At 40.4% G+C, this 20,062-nt stretch overlaps 3 protein-coding genes across 3 annotated transcripts; 1 reads left to right on the plus strand and 2 right to left on the minus strand.

Annotated features, from left to right (window-relative positions):
- Positions 1-1,198: 1,198 nt before the first annotated feature.
- On the minus strand, positions 1,199-5,829 carry pafah1b3 (platelet-activating factor acetylhydrolase, isoform Ib, gamma subunit). Its single transcript, XM_075465924.1, has 6 exons — positions 5,748-5,829; positions 5,421-5,519; positions 4,862-4,951; positions 3,665-3,781; positions 3,376-3,498; positions 1,199-2,909 (listed from the first exon to the last, which is right to left on the minus strand). Exons 2-6 carry the CDS (start codon positions 5,499-5,501, stop codon positions 2,649-2,651), a joined length of 672 nt encoding a protein of 223 aa, XP_075322039.1. The 5' UTR covers positions 5,502-5,519; positions 5,748-5,829; the 3' UTR covers positions 1,199-2,648.
- Positions 5,830-6,095: 266 nt separating this feature from the next.
- Positions 6,096-11,056, plus strand: prr19 (proline rich 19). The gene is made up of 4 exons (XM_075465923.1): positions 6,096-6,169; positions 7,493-8,763; positions 9,511-9,587; positions 10,036-11,056. The coding sequence occupies exons 2-4, from the start codon at positions 7,506-7,508 to the stop codon at positions 10,651-10,653; spliced, it is 1,953 nt and encodes a 650-aa protein (XP_075322038.1). The 5' UTR covers positions 6,096-6,169; positions 7,493-7,505; the 3' UTR covers positions 10,654-11,056.
- On the minus strand, positions 10,310-15,336 carry tlr21 (toll-like receptor 21). The gene is made up of 3 exons (XM_075465922.1): positions 15,257-15,336; positions 14,643-14,821; positions 10,310-14,288 (listed from the first exon to the last, which is right to left on the minus strand). Exon 3 carries the CDS (start codon positions 14,151-14,153, stop codon positions 11,223-11,225), a length of 2,931 nt encoding a protein of 976 aa, XP_075322037.1. The 5' UTR covers positions 14,154-14,288; positions 14,643-14,821; positions 15,257-15,336; the 3' UTR covers positions 10,310-11,222.
- Between the last annotated feature and the right edge of the window lie 4,726 nt (positions 15,337-20,062).

Here is a 20,062-nt window from a genome sequence, read left to right on the forward strand (position 1 = left end):
ATTAATTTTACATACCAACAGTGACTGGGCTGTCAATTGGGGATAGTTCAAATGTCTCAGGTACCCCTTTGAGAAACAAAAAGAAAAGTAAAAAAAAAATCACAAAAAACGTGTAGAATTCAAAATTACTTGAAAAGATTAGCTCAGATAAATCATACACTACCTTGGCTGTGATCAGTGAATATAATCAGTACAAGAACTGATAGGAAAAGCAGCCTTGGTCCCATGTTGTAGTGAAATCAGTAAAAAGCAGTTGGTCCAGGTAAAGAAATCCCGATTGTTCACCAACTTCAGTTCCTGTTAAGGAAATGAATGCAGTCCTTGTCGATCTGGAACTTTATAAAGGATGGTGTTGATGTCTGAAATCGTATACATGGCACATTCATCATCTGCCACCGGTATGAAACGTGTTCAAACCATCACATTTACAATCGGCGGCTGTGAATAACACGAACATTGGACCCTTGCCAACAAGTCTTATCAAGCTTTTGAGTAAATACTGGTTGGCGTGAGAAAATGAGATGAGATTTAACACGATAATGACCTGGAAAAATAAAACCCAAGAGTATTTGATTGCCAGAGGTGTTTCTGCTGTGACCTGAATTGAAATGTTATCCACAGGGTTTTTGCGATACAAGTAGTCGGTCGTGGTATTAATTCAAATAGCTGAGTGAGTCATACACACTTCTTAATCCAAGTTGGTATCATCTTTTGTCCTGCACATGTATCAGTTACTTTTTTTAATAAACCTGGGAGAAGTTAAAGGGATACAAACCATGTGTTTTGGTGAAAGCACTTCATGCTTGAAGGAACAATTAGGCTTAATATGCGTCAGTCATCAGATCACAAGCTGTCAATGTTACTGTAATGGACCAACCTCCAACTGTGACATGTCAGATTATGTTCGTTATCTCAGTGAGAACGATGTTTTATTTTATTTTAATGTGTCAGGACTGATATTGATGGGGACAAAACAAGGTTCATTCCCCCCTTCTAATATTTCAGAACCGTATCTGGGACAGGAAGAAACCAGTTACATTCACAGACCATGTCCACAAGACATAAGCAGCATATATGTACTCTTGATGAACCAGATGGTTGGTGATCAATCTTTGAGGCTTGAAAACGTTCTGCAGCTCTGCTTCAGTGGCAAAGTGTTGTTAAATGGATCTAATAAATCAATCAAGGGACACTGAAACCATCTTGTTTGAAATTTAATGCATTTCTTTCACCACTTAAAACAACTTGCCATCCTGGACCATATTTCGAGTTTTGCAAGACAACCCCTATCCAAGAAGCGCTCAAGCATGTCAGGGGAAAGGAAAGCATTTTTAATGGTTGAATGAGCCATTATGCTGTAGAAAAGAGTGACTTTTAAGCACAAGCAACGATACGAATGAATACAGCTTCACAATCTAATCAGGTACATCTATGATCTCAACAAAACAGTCACTCACATGTAACCGCTGTTGCTGTTATAAGAGGTGACGTTAAAACATACAAAAGGCAATAATGAGCTTATGTGACTTGATGAAAAGCAGGCAGACAGGTCAATTACTTGCCATGTAGACAAAGTCAGAACCTTTGGTCACTGAAATGAACAAATACAAAAAACAAAGCAAAACAAAAAAAGCATCACAGTAAAGCTATAGACCCCTTTTTTTCCACAGCAGACAAAGTAAAAGCACAGATGTATTCAATATCATTAGTGATGACCACATTTCAGTTCAGTAAGCTAGATCCAGTTTTGGTTGTCTGCATGCTGTCTCAGGGGAGGATTCTGGGCAACAATGAAAGAGAGTTAATGTTTGAGGTTCCATCTGTGCTTTTCCTGCTATGAAGAGACAAAACGTCTAATGCCAAATAACGGTAGTGATGTGTAACTAAGAAACAAAAAGGACAAATTGCAAGGATAGTTGTATCGAGCACGTAAGCATTTCCTGGTCCAAATCTGAGTCCCAAACCATGTCCCAACTAGATCGTGTTTCTGTTGCCTCAGATAGACAAATGCATTAGTTGGTTTCTTTCTTCAGTCCTTCAAAGAAATCACTATTCAAAGGGAAAAAAAAAACCTTTGAAGGTTCATGAGAGCTGTAGCTGAAGGGTTGAAATCTGCATCACATGGTTATTATAAATAAAACTTCATCATGGTGCAGCAAGCGACGTGTGACCTACAGAATGTACTTGTGAAAATAAAAAAAGTTGCTGCATATCTATAAAATCATTTCATCTAAATCATAACCACTGAACATTTGATTTAATTTCATTTTATTTTCCTAATTGAGCAGTTATCTGCACTTTGAAGTTGCCCTCATCTTATTCATCCCTTCTATCATGTGGCAGTGAAATGAAATTATCCTTTAAAGCAAGAATGTTTTGTGAACTAGAAGGAAGTGGGAATCAGGGCGGGCTTTGTCTCTCTATAGCACAATATATTTCATTTCTGACTGTATTGTAAACACAAAAAAAAACCTTATGGTCCCATTGTCAGTAACAGTGGTCACCAACCCTGGTTATAGAGAAAACTTGCTCTTAGCCCTTGACAGTTGATCCTATGCAGCATTCAAAGTCTTAATAAGCTGAGTGCAACGCTCTCTGGAAACAGGGACGAGGACCACTGTGGTAGTGTACATTTGTAAACTGGGTGCTCAGTTCTCAGCAGGCTTGTCAAGCATGGACTTGACATGAGCATGCAGAGGTTCACACACAGCTTTGTAGCCATGAGGAGTCAGGTGAAGGTAGTCGTACATGTCCTGGTGGGAGATGCTACCGTTTGACAGGACAAAGCCAGGGTCTACATCGAGGAAGGAGGAGTGGGGGAGAGATGATACGGCATCCTGGACTAGCTTGTTCACCTTGGTGTTTCGCTCTCGCAGAGGGTTTGGCATTTTACCTCTGGGCAGTAAACCCTGGAAAAACAGATGTGGCAATGTTTTTAACAATTTTATTTCTACTCTTAAAATAAATCTAATAATGCAAAAAATTAGTTTAAGATTTGAAGAAATGTTTCACAAAAGACTAAATCAGAAGCAATCAGACACAGATTTGTACCCTAATGTAAGCTGAAATCAAATTAAGTTTGTTGAGCCACCAAACATGCATCACTGTCACGTAATTCATCTCAGCCCTCACCAAAACAAGTCCAGCTTGTTAGATATAGTATCTTAAAACCGTTCACACATATAATCTAGGAGCTGAACTACTGCAATGTCTGTAGAACTCCGTTTACCTTGTTTTAGAAAGCTGAGATGCTGCTAAAAGGGATGACATCACTATGGAGTTTGATGGTTGTATGAACTTCATTTTCTATTTTCAACCAACATGCAGTTGAGTCAATTAAAACTTCCGTTAAGGAATGCATCGCAAAAAACCTACAAGCACAAGCGTGTGAGCGTGGGGAAGCTTGTTCTTGATGACCTGGACGATAGCCATGATACCACCACAAATCTGTTCAGCTGTGTGGCCGTGATTGTTCGTGCCAACCCACAACACCACAACCTGCAGCAACAAAAAGAGATGGGACAGAATGTCTGAGCACATGTCACTGATAGTTTGGTGTCAGTGTACCTGGAATCTCTATTTTAGCACAAAGTCAAGCACAATCAATCTTTTGTGTGAATAAACAAGCATGCTCATGTTCTCTATATTTGGCCGTGTTTTGAACCTTTGGGCTGATGTTATCCAGTTCACCATTGCTCAGCCTCCACAGCACATGTTGTGTTGCATCACCACCCACCCCGAAGTTCAGGCAATGGAGAGGAGAGAACAACTGTCGCCATATCTGCAGGACAAACAATTTAAATCAAAATATTGGGCATAAATAGAAATTATTTGAAAGCATGTTTATGGAAAATGAAAATCTATTAGAGCCATCACAGTCAAGTCCATATATATATTTGGAAAATTACATATTTATATATTTTAGCTAAATTAAAACATATGCAAGTTACAGTTATATTATAAATACATGTGTAAACTGATGACTCATCTTAAATATGAGAGCATGCACTTCCAAACAGGAGGGAGGGTTTAGGGATTCTGGTCTTTTTTAATATATAGAACCATGTTCAGGGGGTTTATTTGTAATTGTATGCAAGTTTTTATCTTTTATATTCCTAAGAATCATTTGCAGGCAATCACTACCTGAATTGTGTAAGTCATGGGCATCAAAAACTGGATTTTCTCCTTAGTGGTGCTTAGACAGACCTTGACTACGACTGCCTTCAGTTATTCATGAGACTTTCTCTCTTCAATCTTATTTTGAGTGGGTAGAATGCCACCCACACAGATTGAGATCAGGTTATTGACCATGTTATTGCAGAATATTCCACCTCATTACTTTGAAAAACTCCTGGCTCACAGAAGAAACACTTTTTGGTCACTTCCTTCTTCTCTGACACCACCTATAGGCATTAATCGTCTGAAGCCACTGGAAGATGTTATTGCCCATCCTATAACAATGTGATGCTGCAGTCATTCACCATTACAGTCATCTGTGGACATCTGGGCCTACTTTGTTGCCGAGCTCCTCTGCATACGTTTTCTTTTTCAGAATGCAGCAAACTGTTGCTTTTACCATTAAATGTTCCTGCTATCGCTCTGATGACTATGTTTTGTTTCTGCTACCCAAGAGTGACCTCACTCACATGTACAGAGCTGGTGTGACTGCATATTGGGGCTTTACTGCAACAGCTTCCAAATTCATATGTATAATTGCAAAACAATTCCAAATTTTGAATAATGAACGACTATTCCACACATGTCCATGGCACAGATTTTGATTCAAGTGTTCCATAACAAAATCTGTGTAATTGTCCAAATATTATTGGATCTATCGATATGGGCGCGATCAGTGTTTTACCCCAAACTCATGCATGAGCTGAACGAGAGAGTCTCCAACAAACAGGACATCAGGTTCTTTGTCTTTGCTGTCAGACACAAAGCGGTTGTGCTGTAAATAGAAAAGGAATGAGGACAGATGACCATTTTTTCATTATTCAGTATAAAGCATTACACCAATTGTTGTTAAATGGGAAAAAAAATTACTTTGGAAATTGCACACAAAACTTATAAGAAGCAAAAAAAATGAAAGCATTTGGCCTATTTTGTTATGATGATACAGACATTTGAAGGCATTTTCTAGGTAAAAAAAATGTCTCAGTGGATGAAACATCACTTTATGTTCCCTTGTAATCATAATTTAAAACCAAAAACATATACTCCCGTAAGCTAATTCCAACATCTGTTGGAACATCTGTAGCAATTAGCTAACAAACAACGTTTTTCTCATTTAAAAAAACCCACAAGGCCAAACTGTTTCTAAAATCTGAATAAAAGGATAACTAATATCACTTTTTGTTTTCAAACCCACAAAAGGACAAATCATACAAAGTTCATACGAGCAATGCTATTTCACATACCATAGAAATCCATCGTCCATCTCCTTGGATGTCTTGACAAGCAGTGGGTGTGGCGGCTGGGTTTGAGTCTTCTGCACTCATGACTTTGGCTTTACCTGTCTTGGAAAGCAGTCACGTAGTTTTTGATATTTTTGGCAACAGAAGCCAACCAATTAATCAATGGCCTACAGCCCTAATTGCTAAAGTAACCTATAGTGGTTGACTGACTTAGCCACAGCAGCTAGCCTACTTGCTGCAACAAAAGATATTGTTTAAAATATAGCAGTAAGGCACTAAATTATTATTTGAAAAGCAGTATTGGGCAAAAAAGGGGAGGCCAGAGCTTACGAGAATAACGAATATATTCTGGAATATATGTGAACAAAGGCGACCATTAAATCAAAATATCGTTATCCCTCCAGTTCAGCTTCAGGAAGTAAATTTTCATTGTGGCTGTCTGTACCATTCTCTTCCACGGGCAACAACAAAATTGTTTCAAGTATTTAAGAACTTGTCCTACAATTTTATGACCATTATAAGTTTTATGTTTAACTTGGAATATAACAAGTGAAAAATAAGAAATTATGCACATTTTAACTTAGAAAAAATGACTAGAAGTTAGACCCCGTTACCTCCTTGTCTGTAAAAGTGGGTTCGTCCAACTCGTCAGTGCTCATAGAAGTCAGTGCTGCGCAAAGAAACGCAGCTGCAGCGTGTTGCCGGGCAACGGCAGTCTAATGTGCGATTACAAACGACCACGAAGCATTTCGGTAAGCAAAACGTGATTTATTTATGATTTTTCATCATTATAACAATGGTTACTCAGATATTCCTTTTGTCTTAATTTATATGTGCTTAACAATAGGGATAGTTTCTGTAGTTTATTAACCCTCGCAGTTGTAACTTCATACACGTGTGCCTCAAGTTAAATTTTACCTGATGTTGTTAATCGAAAATGTCAGTTATCAGTAACCGCAGATAACTGACAGAGGGCGCAGTGGCATAGTAGTACAGTATAGACAATAATTTTGCATTGATATAACTTAGTGTTGAGATAACTGTTTGGTTCAATATTTTTATATTTCTTCAGTTTGTTGCAGAAGACCCTCGTTAAACTTCTTAAACTTTTAGCGCCAAGCAATGTGTAAAATAGATGAGGGAAGTTGAGGAAAATACTGAATTTCATGTGTCGTCTCACATTTTAAGTAAACATTTTTATTTATCTATATCCAATAAGCAACATCAGAATTGCATTTTCATTGACACACTGTAAGCTGGTCATATTCTTGATTATTTTCTGTTTGAAGTACGAGGATACTCAAGATTCAAATGTTTGCAGATGTGGTGTATAATATATTAGATTTGTTTACTGTATCACTAATAACAAAATTAAACACCTTTAGCATACTTCACATTGAATAACTGGCACGAACATTGTCCGTGTGTAGGCCTACTCCAGCTGAAAGTTTTCTGGTCATTTCTGGTTGTAGTTACTCTGATTTTAATGTATTGTGTTGTGGAAATGAGCCACTCAGTTCTTGCATTAACCTCAGAAGAGAATAGTTCAGACCCTCTCTCGGAAACTATTTTAATGCTGCATTCATGGTGATAACACATTGGCATTGTGCAAAGAAGTTCCTCAGAAGGTGTTACATGTGGTTTGAAGTGTTGGTATCTGGGAGTGCTTTGTGGGGTTTTCTTTCAGCCCTTCTCTTGCTGATGATTATGGTTCAAACTGAAACACTATGAATCTGCATGAAATGTGTTTGGTTTCTTTTACTGATTATGTTTTGAAATGTAATTCGCTAATTTAACTGTAATGTACAGACTTCATCAAAAATATGCTTAATTAAGGGTTTAATAAGCTTTAAGTATAACCTGCACTCACAAAAACTGAGTAAAGAAAATATAGTTGACATAGTTTTGGAGGATTATCTTCATCATGGAGTCGACATTAAGATTCAGCCATGAAAACATTATTTTATCTTAGCTGGTAGAAAGGATGTCCCTCAAGTGCAACAGCATTCTGTAGAGGCTACTTATCTCCACCTGTATTTCCATGGGGGTTACTTTTTGTATTTATCTCTCTACAGAACCCTTTCAAATATGAGTCACTTTTGTGGCTGTGCTTCGTCAGATAAAGCCGTAAATCTTTGCGACAAGCAGTCAAAAACAACAGATGAAAAGTGTTGCTCTGTCAAAACTTTGACTGCAGACTCCAAATATTTTAACCATCATTGTAAGGCAGATGAGCATCACAGGGTCAAACGTCTAAAGACCCGTAAGGAGAGACGTCGTCAGTTGAGAGGTGACTGTAAAGAGAGCTCAAGGACCAAATCATACCTCCATCACTGCCATCGCCAAATCAGGAACGACATGATGCATTTCCAGAACAGCTGTCACTTGACTTCAAAGAAAAATACATCAATTTCAAGTGCAGTTCCTGCTGCACAGGAGCCCAGCATCATCACGGACAGCCGGCTTATAGGACATCATGGCCTGTTCAATCACGAGGTGAAATCCATTGATATTGAGCGGCTGCTAAGTGAGCAGCGCAAACATGAGCAAACTGGACAGCAAGTGAAAGAAAAGATGGACGTTATGTCAAATCTGTCTTCAACATCTCACATTCCTGCTCCGCGTTCCAGTGATAGTTTGTTGGTTGCTGATGCTGATGATGTTGTGCCATTTAAAATGAAAGCAAAGACCAGCAATGACTGCCAGAAGGGAGGGAAAAACCTTCAGTTAAGTAATCAAGGATCTGATATTACACCAGGACAGAGACCCCAGCAACATCTTGAGCTTTCATCTGAAAGTTTGAAAAGCTTCCTGTCACCTAAACACAGTGCAGAAATGACCAAAACAAAGAACACCAACCATGCTATATCTGAAAAGGACAGTGAGTCACAGCTGACTCCTTTTGCTGAGAGAGAAAATGTGAAGACTTCAAACGTGAAGGTAAAGAGACACAAGATTTCTGGTCTTGAGCAACTCTATAAGAATCAAGACCACCAGACTCAAACAGATGATCTCAACCCAAGTCCACTTCAAATCTCCAGCTCACCCACTGCTGACAGCTTTGATATACAGCGCAGAGGACGAGATCCTGAAGATGTGTCAAAGTCTGTCAGTGCAGTGGCTTCACGTTTGTGTGAGTGTCTGTATTTCCCACGTCTGAGAAGGGGAGACCTGGTGTCAGAGTGCAGGGCGGTGCTGTTGGGCTCCCTGCAGGAGAAGCACGGACCCAGGCTCCAAGAAAACCTCCGTGAGGCGCAGCGCTGTGTGAGATTTGGTATGGATCCCCCACAGGCCGTCCAGGACCGGGAGCCGGTCATGATTGAAGAAGACGACCTTTTGCCTCCAGGTAAAATAAATGGCGACTTTCTCAAAATGCTTTTTGTTTGCAAGTGATAATGTTATTATTTTATGTTATATTATCATCTACAATTCTGAGAGACACTGTGGTTCCCGTCTACCAACTATTTAATGTTGGTAATAAGTTCACTTTTACTAAGACTAATGTGGATGTTTTGTTGAAATGGTTTAAAACGTGAAGTTTGTGATTTTTAATCTCTTTAATGTTCATAAGAAAAGCATTTTTTTCACTCAGTATTGATTCTGCATGATGATATTTTATGTGATTAGCCATCGTTAGAGCAGTCATGTGTTGTTGTACCTGAATGTCAATACTTACCTTAATTTGTCAAAACACACCGAGTGTCCAGCATGCTCATGGACACTTTTTTGTTTTTGTCTCGTGCACATGCACCATAAAGGCCCTTTTAAAAGCATCACTCCAAAGACGGCATTCATAAAAAGTTATTTCTTTGGTTAAGTCCCCTCAAATTAAATATTTAAAGGGAAAAAAACAAGAGTTTCATCAACTTCAAATAAATTCTGGATTTTTTTTTAATACAATGTATGTTTACAATGAAGCATTACTACAATGTTAATACAGGGGCCTAATACTGACAAGAAGTCCTTGTGGTAAAAGTTTCATGAGTACCTCAACAGCATGGTTTCACATCATTCTACAGAGTTATTTAAAAGAAACATTTGTTAGCACAACTAAAGTTATCTATAATTTTCAGTTGTGTTTCCTTCTTTTTAGACATTCCAGTCAAAATAACGAGAAGTAGACAATTTAAGTGGAAGTGCAGTCCGCAGCCACCACAGAGTCTACATCAGGTAACGCCTTAAAGTTCCAGCATGTACCGTAACATTAGATCCATTAGCAGGGAATTAAATCTACAATTCATAGGAAAGTCAACTCGTTCATCAGTGTCAAATCTTGTGAAAATAAAGTTTGCTGTTTCCATTCAAAGGACAATGATCCCCCTTCTCATCCTCTGACATGTTGTACCCTCAAGTTATTACAATGTCCCAAAGTGGAAAGAGCAAATATTGGCTTTTAGAGCAACTCTTTGTTGTTTTTTTGCTCCCTCTGGTTTTTCCTTATACCTTTAAATGTGGAGGGTGAGGTGGGGGTATTCAGATATGTTATTATATTCTACACACCAGGCCTCTAAGTTTATATTGCTTAAACTAGTTCAAATTATTTTAATCAATAGCTTTTATGTTAACTCTCCTTTGGTGGTGCTGTTGTGATTTGTGCTTTTTGTTTTTTCATCTGAAGACTGCTGAGTGGTTAACAAACCCTGTGGATGAGCCCATCAGACCCAGTTTCTCCCCTCGGTTCGAGATGGATTTTGGACCGTCTGAAGCCTCAGCAAGGGATTTGTTTGCTTGCCCTCCCACCTTAAGCGCTGAGGGAAAAGCTTCAGCTTCTGAGTACTGGGGTGACAGTTTCAACAGGTCAAAAACCAAAGACTCAGTTCTGTTTGATTCATTTGAAAACAGCTTTATGAACCACACTGGAGGAGCTAGAGAAAGTAGCTTTGGACCACAGAACCATTACAACACCATTAAGTCCTTATTTCCTAGCACAACACAGCTACTAGACGGACGTTTAGCAGAACCAATGAAAATTCCCCAGGAACAGGCCACATTTGGAAATGACTCACACTCTCTTGCTTCCTCTTTCCCTCCTCAAATTCACCATCTTCTTCAGGGTAATTACTTCCAGCCTTTCAGCCAATTCAGTCAGCATTTAAATAGCCCAAACTACAGGTCCTATCACACTGACATGATGCATTACCCCCCATCCTACATGCTCGACAGAAGCCCAGCACCTTCATCTTCTTCCTTTCTGAGCCCTGAGCACTGGTCCTTCCCTCCTATGAGACTGTACTAAATGTGTGGTGAAACTCTGACACGCCTGTGGACATTTCTTTCTTAATTCATACCATCAAGATATTTTGTTCATAAGTATTTGTTCATATTTTATTTGAAACGACATAAAATGTCAAACTAATAGTTGTCATCTTAAGAGTTGCCTGTTCTTTTCACCATTTTACACACAGATACAGAAACACCAGATTATGCATAGATTGCATCTTTGGAGCCTTTTTTTTATTATTATGCAGAAATGTACATTAAAAACACTGGAGCTATAATGAAAAATCTCTAAAAAGGAAGAATTTTACCTGAAGTAGTTCTATTTTGAAATCTGTTTGATATTTTTGTGTCTTCTAAATGCGTTTGAAAAGCGTGTATAACGGAGAAAATCTGTTTGAAACATTAAAACTTAACTGATCACAAGATATTACATGATATTGTTGCTTTGTTTGTACAGACAAGATGGTTTGCTTTACTGATTGCTCATTCACACCACATTCATGGCCAAATTAAAAAGGAATTATTAACATACAAACAGGTTTATTGTGATTAAAGAATACAAGAAGATAAGGTAAGTCTGTCATTTTAAGGTAGTAAGTAAGAGTTTTCATCAAAATCATTCTCAAAATATTTAGTTTCCTTGTTTTCTGGAGCAACACATTCACCGTTGTCATTTTCCTCTGTTTCAAGTCTGCTCCCTGTTCTTATTGCCCTGCGCAGCTGATTCCAAAACAGCTCCTGTGCCTGCGGGGGATTAATGCAGTCTGAGCCCGGCCATTGCAGATAAGTCTTTTTTAGCATCACTTTCCTCATGCGGTGATAGGACGACAGCTGCCTTTCGTAGATTGGCTCCAGAAAGACGAGCAGAAGAACGTCTCTGTGCTCATCAAAGAGTCTGTAACTTGCGAGTTGAATTTCCAGAGAACACCACTCACTTCGCAGGAAGCTCCTGCTCACCACACAGATAGTTTTGCGGCTGCTGTACACAGCATTGACGATGTTGTCCACGATGTCCCGGCCCAGTTCGAAGTCCCTGTGATGTAGGCAGAGCTTAAAAGATGATCCGTTTCCCTCGAGCTTGGGCAACAACTGATCCATGACCCAATCTTCGTCAGAAGAATTGTAGGAGATGAATGCGTCATATTTGCAGTTTTCCTCCTTCTCTCTGATTCTGCTCCATTGCTCACTAAACCAGGAACGGAACACATAGTAGCCGTACTTCATTTTCCAGTAAAGTTTGACATAAAGTAAAGGAGCGACAGTAAACAGGAAGATCACAGCCGCAGTGGTAAAGAACAGGTACTCTCCAAGATCAATGTAACACACTTTGGTATCGAAGCAGTAGAAGCTATGATTTCTATTCTCTGGACATTTCAGATGGTAGAGATAGACCACCTGGACATTTGGGTGATGCACTGTATAGTTTTGCAAGAGGTTGTTCTTGCAGGTGCAGGTTAGAGGAATATTACGAATGTCAAGGTAGTCCAGTTTAGGTAAACTCTCGAGTGCATCTACAGGAATGCTCTGCATCACGTTGCGATTGAGCTGAAGGACGCGCAAGTTTGTAAGATTACCGAAAACCTCCTTGGAAAAATTCTGAATGCCCATATTTTCTACAACTAATTTGGTCAAATTTCTCAGATTTTTGAAGACCCCAGGTTGTAGCTGTGCCACCCCAACACAGCAGTTATCAAGTGTAAGGAAGCGTAAACTTGTCAGATCATCAAAGGTTTCAGGAGCAAGATGAAAGATTTTGTTGTTCGTGAGATACAGAGATCTCAGTGAATAGAGGCCACGGAATAAAGTGCGAGGTATGAGAGTTAGACCATATGGCCGCTGCCCATCTAATTTCAGATCACTCAGTTTGCTGAGATTCATAAATGGTGAATTGAGCTTTTCTGTGAAGAAGCGAATCTGATTACTTTGTAGATCTAGGACTGTGAGTGTATCTTGAAACGCATGATAGAATGAAGTGTCAATCGTTTTCAGGTTATTTCCATCTAGATAGAGTTTCGACAGGTTTTTTAGACCATCAAGGCCAGATGGCTGCATTTGAGAGATTTTATTACCTCCAAGGTCCAATATATTTAAATGTCTTAGATTTAGGAAGGTCCCGTTAAATATGACAGAAATACGGTTGTTGCGTAGATTAAGGGTTTTCAGGTTGAAATTATCCTCAAATGTGTCTTTGAACAAATCCGTCAGGAGGTTATTGTCCAGTCGGAGGATCTCAAGGCTTTTCAGCCCTTTTAAGGCTTTGTGATCAAGAAAAGCGATGTTATTTATGTTGAGTTGCAGAGTCTTGATATTCGGTGTGTGATAGAAAGCATGGGCGTAGACTGAGAGGATGCGATTGTAACGATAGCTCAGCGTTTCCAGACTATTGAAATAAACCATTTTTTTTCTCATGCAGGATGGGAGAGAAGTGAGAAGGTTGTGTTCTGCTTTAAACGTATTCACATATTTTTGTCTGTTGAGAAAGTTCAAGCATGTCATGCGCTTCAGGTGGTTGCGGGATAGATCTAACTCCCCAGTAATTTTAGGACAGTTGGACAGTGTGACGTTTGTTATGTTCTTAATCTCATTGTCGCTTAGTTTCAATTTCTTAATCCTTATTTTCAACAATTCACATACTTCCCCGATCAGGCTGTCATTTAGACCAGTGCCAGAGAAATCAATATAACTTGTATTCATGTTGCTGATGTTTAAAAACTCCACCACATTGACACTTGTTGAGTGCAAGTGCAGCCAATTTACACTGCTCAAATTCACTCCTTGAAAAGCCATTGCAGGGAGCTTACGATTGTAAGACAAATCCAGCTCCTTGATGCAGCTGAGAAATGAGGGTGTACATCCTAATTTATACAGATTATTTCTACTTAGAAACAACTGAGTGACGGATTTAGGCAGAGACACATTTGAGTGACTCAGAGAGGTCAATTTGTTAGAGCCGAGATCGAGCACCTTCAGATACTTTAGATGTGATACAGTCTTGACAATCCTTGAGAAATTTGTTAGATGGTTTTTCCTCAATAGTAAAGTTTCTAGATGCAGGACGTCGGAGAAAATGCCCTCAGGGAGCTCCTTTAAGTTGTTGTTCATCAATGAGAGGAAGCTGAGGTTGTTAAGGTTCTCAAACAATAAGGGGTTAAGTTGTGGTAAATTGTTTAAGGACAAATTAAGGGACTGAAGATTTGACAAGTTTCGGAAAGCCAGCTGGTCGATGAGCTCCAGCTTGTTTTGGTCAATGCTGAGTTTTCGAAGGTTTGGTAGGTGAGCAAAGCTGTTGTTGGGAATATGCCACACAAGGTTGTGGGAGATGGTGAGGTTGACAACAGATGGTGGCAGGTCCTTTATTATGGCAGCCATTGTCTTGACCTTTCGATTGACACATTGGAAAATTTTCCCATTTAAGTTTGGTTTCGCAATGCAGTTGTCAAAGCTGTAGCCACCGATGAGTTGAACAGCACCAAGAGCAACTGTAACTAGCTGCAGCAGACGCATTAGAGAGCCCATTTCGTCTTGTTGCAGTCCAGAAAGCTGGTCCTTTGAATTACTTTGATCAGCTTCCAATTTGCTTTCAGTGTTATATCTAACACCTCTTTTAACAAGGCCTCAGGGTTGTTCCGAAGATGAAAGTAGTAGAAAAATCTGAAGACAGAAAGCAAAGTCCTTTAAATCTTAATTCTTTCTTTCTAAGCAGAATAGTCCCAGCATTTCACAGAATCTACAAAGTAAAAGACACTGAACTGTTTTTGTATTGTTGGAATAATTCAGGAAATCTTTTAAAATGTTAAACAGCAAACTGACATTTTTAGTTCAATTCATTTCCAATTAGAAACATTTTGACAGTAACATTTTAAACGTCATTATAACAGAAGCATCAAGTTTGAGTTTCTTTAAAGCAAATCTATCCTGTACCAAAAAATAACAGCGACTCTTTCCAAAGCTGACTCTTTAAAGTGACTAACTCAATCATTTATTGTTGTTGTTCGTGTGTCTTACCTGAAGCAAACTGCAGTTCCACCTGTTTCTTAGTTCAAAGCATCTTCTCACCTCAGGGTGTAGTTGTGTTTGCCAAGAAACTGGGACCTTGTGATTAAAAGTACAACTTGTTTCCTCTTTTGTCCTGTTCTCATATCCTTGTTCTTTCCCTCTTGTTCCTCCGCCTCCTTCAGACAGTTCTGTGATATAATTACAATCCGTACAATACTGTTTTAACATAATAATAATAAAGGGCTGACCCTGTTTGCTAAAAATAAAAAGCAAGTAATTTAGAGTTTACTATAAGGAATGGGCTATGAGGGACTGAATTATAGAGAAAGATTCAGCAGTTTTCTTCGCTGTATTTTGTATTGTGTAAACATTACAAAGTGACTTTTGAATTAATAGTAGCACATTTTACCTCCTGTTTCTGTGACATTTTAATAGTAAGCCTCCTTAAGGATGTTTTTTAAGGTGAAAAGACTGTTGTGTCAATGAAACATCACATGCAAATAAGAGACAATAACGGTAATCCATCACACAACTTTTTTCACCTGTTTGCTCTGGCAAAGTGCAAAAAAAAGGTTATCATATTCAAAATGAACCTCAACATTATTTTGCCACAACTTCCTTACCTGCTCAAACGAATGTCGTCATGTTTTTGTCCATTTAAGGAGGTTCGTTTTACAGAGAAACACACAATACATGCTGCTCTGACACACTTAATCAGAAAGCGGAAGATGGGCGTGAGCTGCTCTTCTCCTTCCCGATTCTGTTGTTTTTATGACATTTAAGAAAGCTAAACCACTTTGTAACCCCTTCCTGCACCTGTCACTTTATGACAGTGCTAAAAATCAAATAGGAAGAATGAGGCTCAACTTTACCTAGACTTGATGAGGAGACTGCCCATATTTACCAGACTAATTTTTGATTTAGACCAGTAAAATCTACCCCAAATAACACACAACAACAGAATGAAAGTTTAAAGAAAGTATATTGTCATAAAGCTCTTTCACATGACAATTTCTCAAAAAAAAAGGGTAAGTAAATTAAAGTGAATACTGCAGAAATATCACAGTATCTCATACATCATAACTCAAAGCATACAGTTGTTTTAACTTTCTTAGTTATTTGGACCACAATTGAAACAAAAATGTTAAATGAAAATAACAAAAACCTCTGAGATCTCAGGTATTTAAAGTAAATTGTCCCAAAAGTTCAAATGAACGGAAAAATAGGCCAAAATAAATAAAATAAAATTGAATGAGTGCACTCAAAGTCCTACCGCCCTCTTTAACGGTGAAAGTCCAACGGTGAGTATTGAGATGGAGATGAAGATGTGGACAACCCCTAGTCCGAAGGGGAGCAGCAACCAAGATGGAGATGGAGATGGATGAAAGGACAGGAACCGAGGATTAAGGACACAGGTGGAGGACTCTTGCAAGATAATTGGTATCCGTTTACATTCCCATTGTCATTCGTCTTGTCGCTGTCTGGTAGCTAGCTAGGCAGCTAATACTCGAACCTTGTTAGCATGTTGAACGTTTAGTTGATTCACAACAATTTACGTCGTCCTACTCAACTCGTAGCTTGCCGACAGTTTTTTCGCACTCTCTGTCTCTTCTCTTCAGTTTTTTGACTTCTGAGTTCTGAGGGTTTTTTTTAACACTTCAATTCTAATTTCTTTCGTTCTTCTCTTCTCTTTCAGCTCGCACACACGCAGCGATCGCGGGGACTTGCAGAGATCCGCGCTGAGGTAAGATGCACACTCCTGTCAGCTTTTTGGCTCACAGAAAAATAGCGCTAAACAATTGCCACCTCATTAAAAGGGACAATAACACATATACAGGTTTGTTTTTACTGCTCAACTCTTGAGGAAAAACAGTCATGAATTTAAATTTTAAAAGAAACATTTAGAACATAAATACATCATATAAACATCACTTTTAAAGCAACTACAAATAACCTGGAGTTTAACTAACCCGGGTTACATCCTCCCCCTCTTACTGCATGAGTCCCTGCATGCACACTAAACACTACAAGGGACTTGATAGGGGCTGTTAGACACTGGGATAATGACATCTTGAAGGCTTTCAAAAAACGAGCTAAGGGCAAGGATCAAGGGTTTCCCCAACTCATCATAGGTAAATCTGTGTGGAACACGCCTCTCTCTGTTGGAACGCCTGGGTTCAGGTGAGTGGTGTCCTTGGATGACATTTGTATCCTCTTCAGGTCCTTGAGGGACAGGATCATGCTGGTGGTCAGAAGGAACAGTCTCATTTTCATCGTGAACTAATGAGTTGTTTCCACTTCCTTCCTCTTCAAGGGTGTCACACTCTGGAATGTCTACAATGATATGATCCGTTGATTGAGCAAAAGATGGATCAACAGATTTGGTTGACTGGTCAGGGCTTAACTGTTTGGATGTGAGTGAGTGCTGTGAGGTAAAGTCAGGAGCGTTTGGATTAAGGGGGGTCAGAGGTCGTCTCCTGGGTGTACATTCTATCTCCTGAACAAAAGGTCCCCACGAAGTGACTTGTGATGGTCCTTCAAAACCACAACCAACCTCCTCTTCATCTGTGAAATGTTCCTCTGAATCATCACATTCTGCCTGGTGATTTCTCACCTTGCTGCTTCTCAAATCCATTTTCTTTGCTTTACTTAACTGCGGTCCCTGCTCTGGAGTTTCCTCAACAGGTAGAAACCCACAGGGCAAAAGCAGGTCTCTGTGGAGGGTACGGTGTGGCCCACTGCCCTTCTCAGGCTTGACAACATACACAGGTCCACCATCAATTCGTTTCACAACAATGTGAACAGGTCGCTCCCACCTGTCAGCCAACTTGTGTTTTCCGCGCACATTGACATTTTTCACTAGCACACGGTCACCTTCAACTAACTCAGCAGCTCTGACTTTGGCATCGAACCGCAGCTTGTTCCTCTCTCCTGCTTTCCTGGAACTTTCACCTGCCAGAGTGTAGCTTTCCTGAAGACGTTGACGCAGGTTCTGCACATATTCCTAATGTGTCGTATGGGTTTCAGTGGGAGGGTTGGTGCCCAGGACGAGATCAACTGGGAGGGTCGGCTGCCGACCAAACATCAACTCATAAGGGGAATACCCCGTTGTATCATTCCTAGTACAATTGTACGCATGTACAAGGGGTTTAATTAAGTCTCTCCAATGTTGTTTGTCTTTTTCCTCCAAGGTTCCGAGCATGCTTAAAAGCGTCCTATTAAAGCGCTCAACAGGATTTCCTTGGGGATGATAGGGTGTAGTACGGACCTTATCTGCTCCAATCAGCGAACACAACTCTTTGATCATGTGGGATTCAAAGTCCCTGCCTTGATCACTGTGAATGCGGCTTGGAAATCCGTAATGGACAAGGAAATTTTCCCAAAGGGCCCTTGCCACCGTCCTGGCCTTTTGATCTCTTGTTGGTACTGCGACCGCGAACTTTGTGAAATGGTCAGTGATGACCAAAATGTTCCGGGTGTCACGGCTATCAGGTTCGAGGGATAGGTAATCAATGCAGACCAATTCTAATGGGTAAGTTGTTTTGATGTTTACCATCGGTGCTGTTCTCTGTGGTTGAGCTTTTCTCCTGATACATCTTCCACAGGTTTGACATTTCTTGTCGATGGATTCCTTCATCCTTGGCCAATAAAATCTGGCTCTAGCCAGACTTAGCACACGCTCAGGTCCCAGATGACCGACTTCATCGTGTAACCCATGAAGAGCTCTGTCTCTATATTGTGCTGGCAACACAAGCTGATGGACAATGTCTCCTCGATCAAAGCACCTTCTGTGGAGGATGCCATCTCTAAGTTCAAGCTTTTTCCACTCTCTGAGGAGCAATTTGACCTCAGACTCCTCAGTGCTTATAGTTTTGAAGCTGGGCTTCTGCGCACCATCCAATAAGGTGATGATTTCCCTAATTGATGGGTCCTCCCTCTGCGCCTTATACCAGCATTCCTTCGTCATGCCAGGCAGTGTGCTTTGGCCTTGACTACAAAACAGATCAGGCACTGATGAAGCATCGGTGGCGAGGGACTCCACGAGAACAGGAAGTTGCGGTGAGACAACTGTATGACGATGACAGAGTGCAGAGATGACATCTGTGGGGATCTCCCTCTCCTCCCCCTCTAGAATGCGCTGTCATCGCTTCAATCCTCTGTTTCTCCTGTATGAAGTCCTCATCTTCCTGAGGTGGAGCCTGCGGCCGTCGAGACAGACCATCTGCATCCCTGTTAGTATGTCCTGCTCGATACTTGATGTTGAATCTGTATGTTGACAGGGCAACCAACCATCGGTGTCCCGCTGCATCAAGCTTGGCAGAGGTAAGGACATAGGTAAGCGGATTATTGTCTGTCATAACAGTGAATTCTGTACCATAGAGGTAGTCGTTGAATTTTTCACAGATCGCCCACTTTAAGGCTAGATACTCTAGCTTGTGAGTTGGGTAATTTTTCTCACTCTTTGATAAGCCTCTACTTGCATAGGCTATCACGCGAAGCTTCCCACTTTGCTCCTGATAAAGAGCAGCTCCCAGACCCTCACAACAAGCATCTGTGTGTAACACGTACGGGAGCCTGGGATCTGCAAAAAGCGAGGACAGGAGCTGACGTTAACTTGTCAATGAGTGTTCTGAAAGCAGACTCACATTCAGATGTCCACTCTTCATCAAAGGGGGCTCGAGGATGAATACAGTTCTTGGGCCGGTCTCTTTTGTAGGCCTTACCTCTCTTCTTGGCTGGATAGTACCCAACAGTGAGAGAGTTGAGGGGCATGGCAATTTTAGAATAGCCCTCCACAAAACGCCTGTAATATCCTGCAAAGCCCAAAAACCGCTTCAGCTCCTCTCTGTTCACAGGACAAGGCCAGTCTTTGAGAGCAGAGACTTTATCTGGGTCAGTGTGGACCCCTTGGGCATCCACCACATGACCAAGGTATTTTACAGATGACCTAAAGAAATGGCACTTCTCTGGTGACAGTCTTAAGCCATAGTCCTTGAGACGGTGTAATACCTTCATGAGCCTCTTCTCATGCTCTTCAAGGGTCTCTGAAAAGACTATGAGGTCATCTAAAAACACGAGAACCTCACTCAGATGCAGGTCTCCAACACACTTCTCCATAAGGCGTTGGAAAGTGCTAGGAGCGTTGGTCACGCCTTGTGGCATCCGGTTAAATTCGTAGAAGCCCAAGGGACATGTAAACGCTGTCTTCGGCTTATCCTCCTCCTCCATCTCCACCTGATAGTAGCCAGACTTGAGGTCCATCACTGAGAACCACCTTGCTCCACACAGGGCTGAGAATGTCTCTTCAATATTGGGAAGGGCGTATGCATCTTTAATAGTGCGGGTGTTTAGCTTCCTATAATTGATACACAGCCAAATCTTTCCATTTTTCTTTCTCACTAACACCACTGGTGAGGCGAAGGGACTCT

Source organism: Odontesthes bonariensis, chromosome 5 (assembly GCF_027942865.1).
Source record: "Odontesthes bonariensis isolate fOdoBon6 chromosome 5, fOdoBon6.hap1, whole genome shotgun sequence".
NCBI lineage: Eukaryota > Metazoa > Chordata > Actinopteri > Atheriniformes > Atherinopsidae > Odontesthes > Odontesthes bonariensis.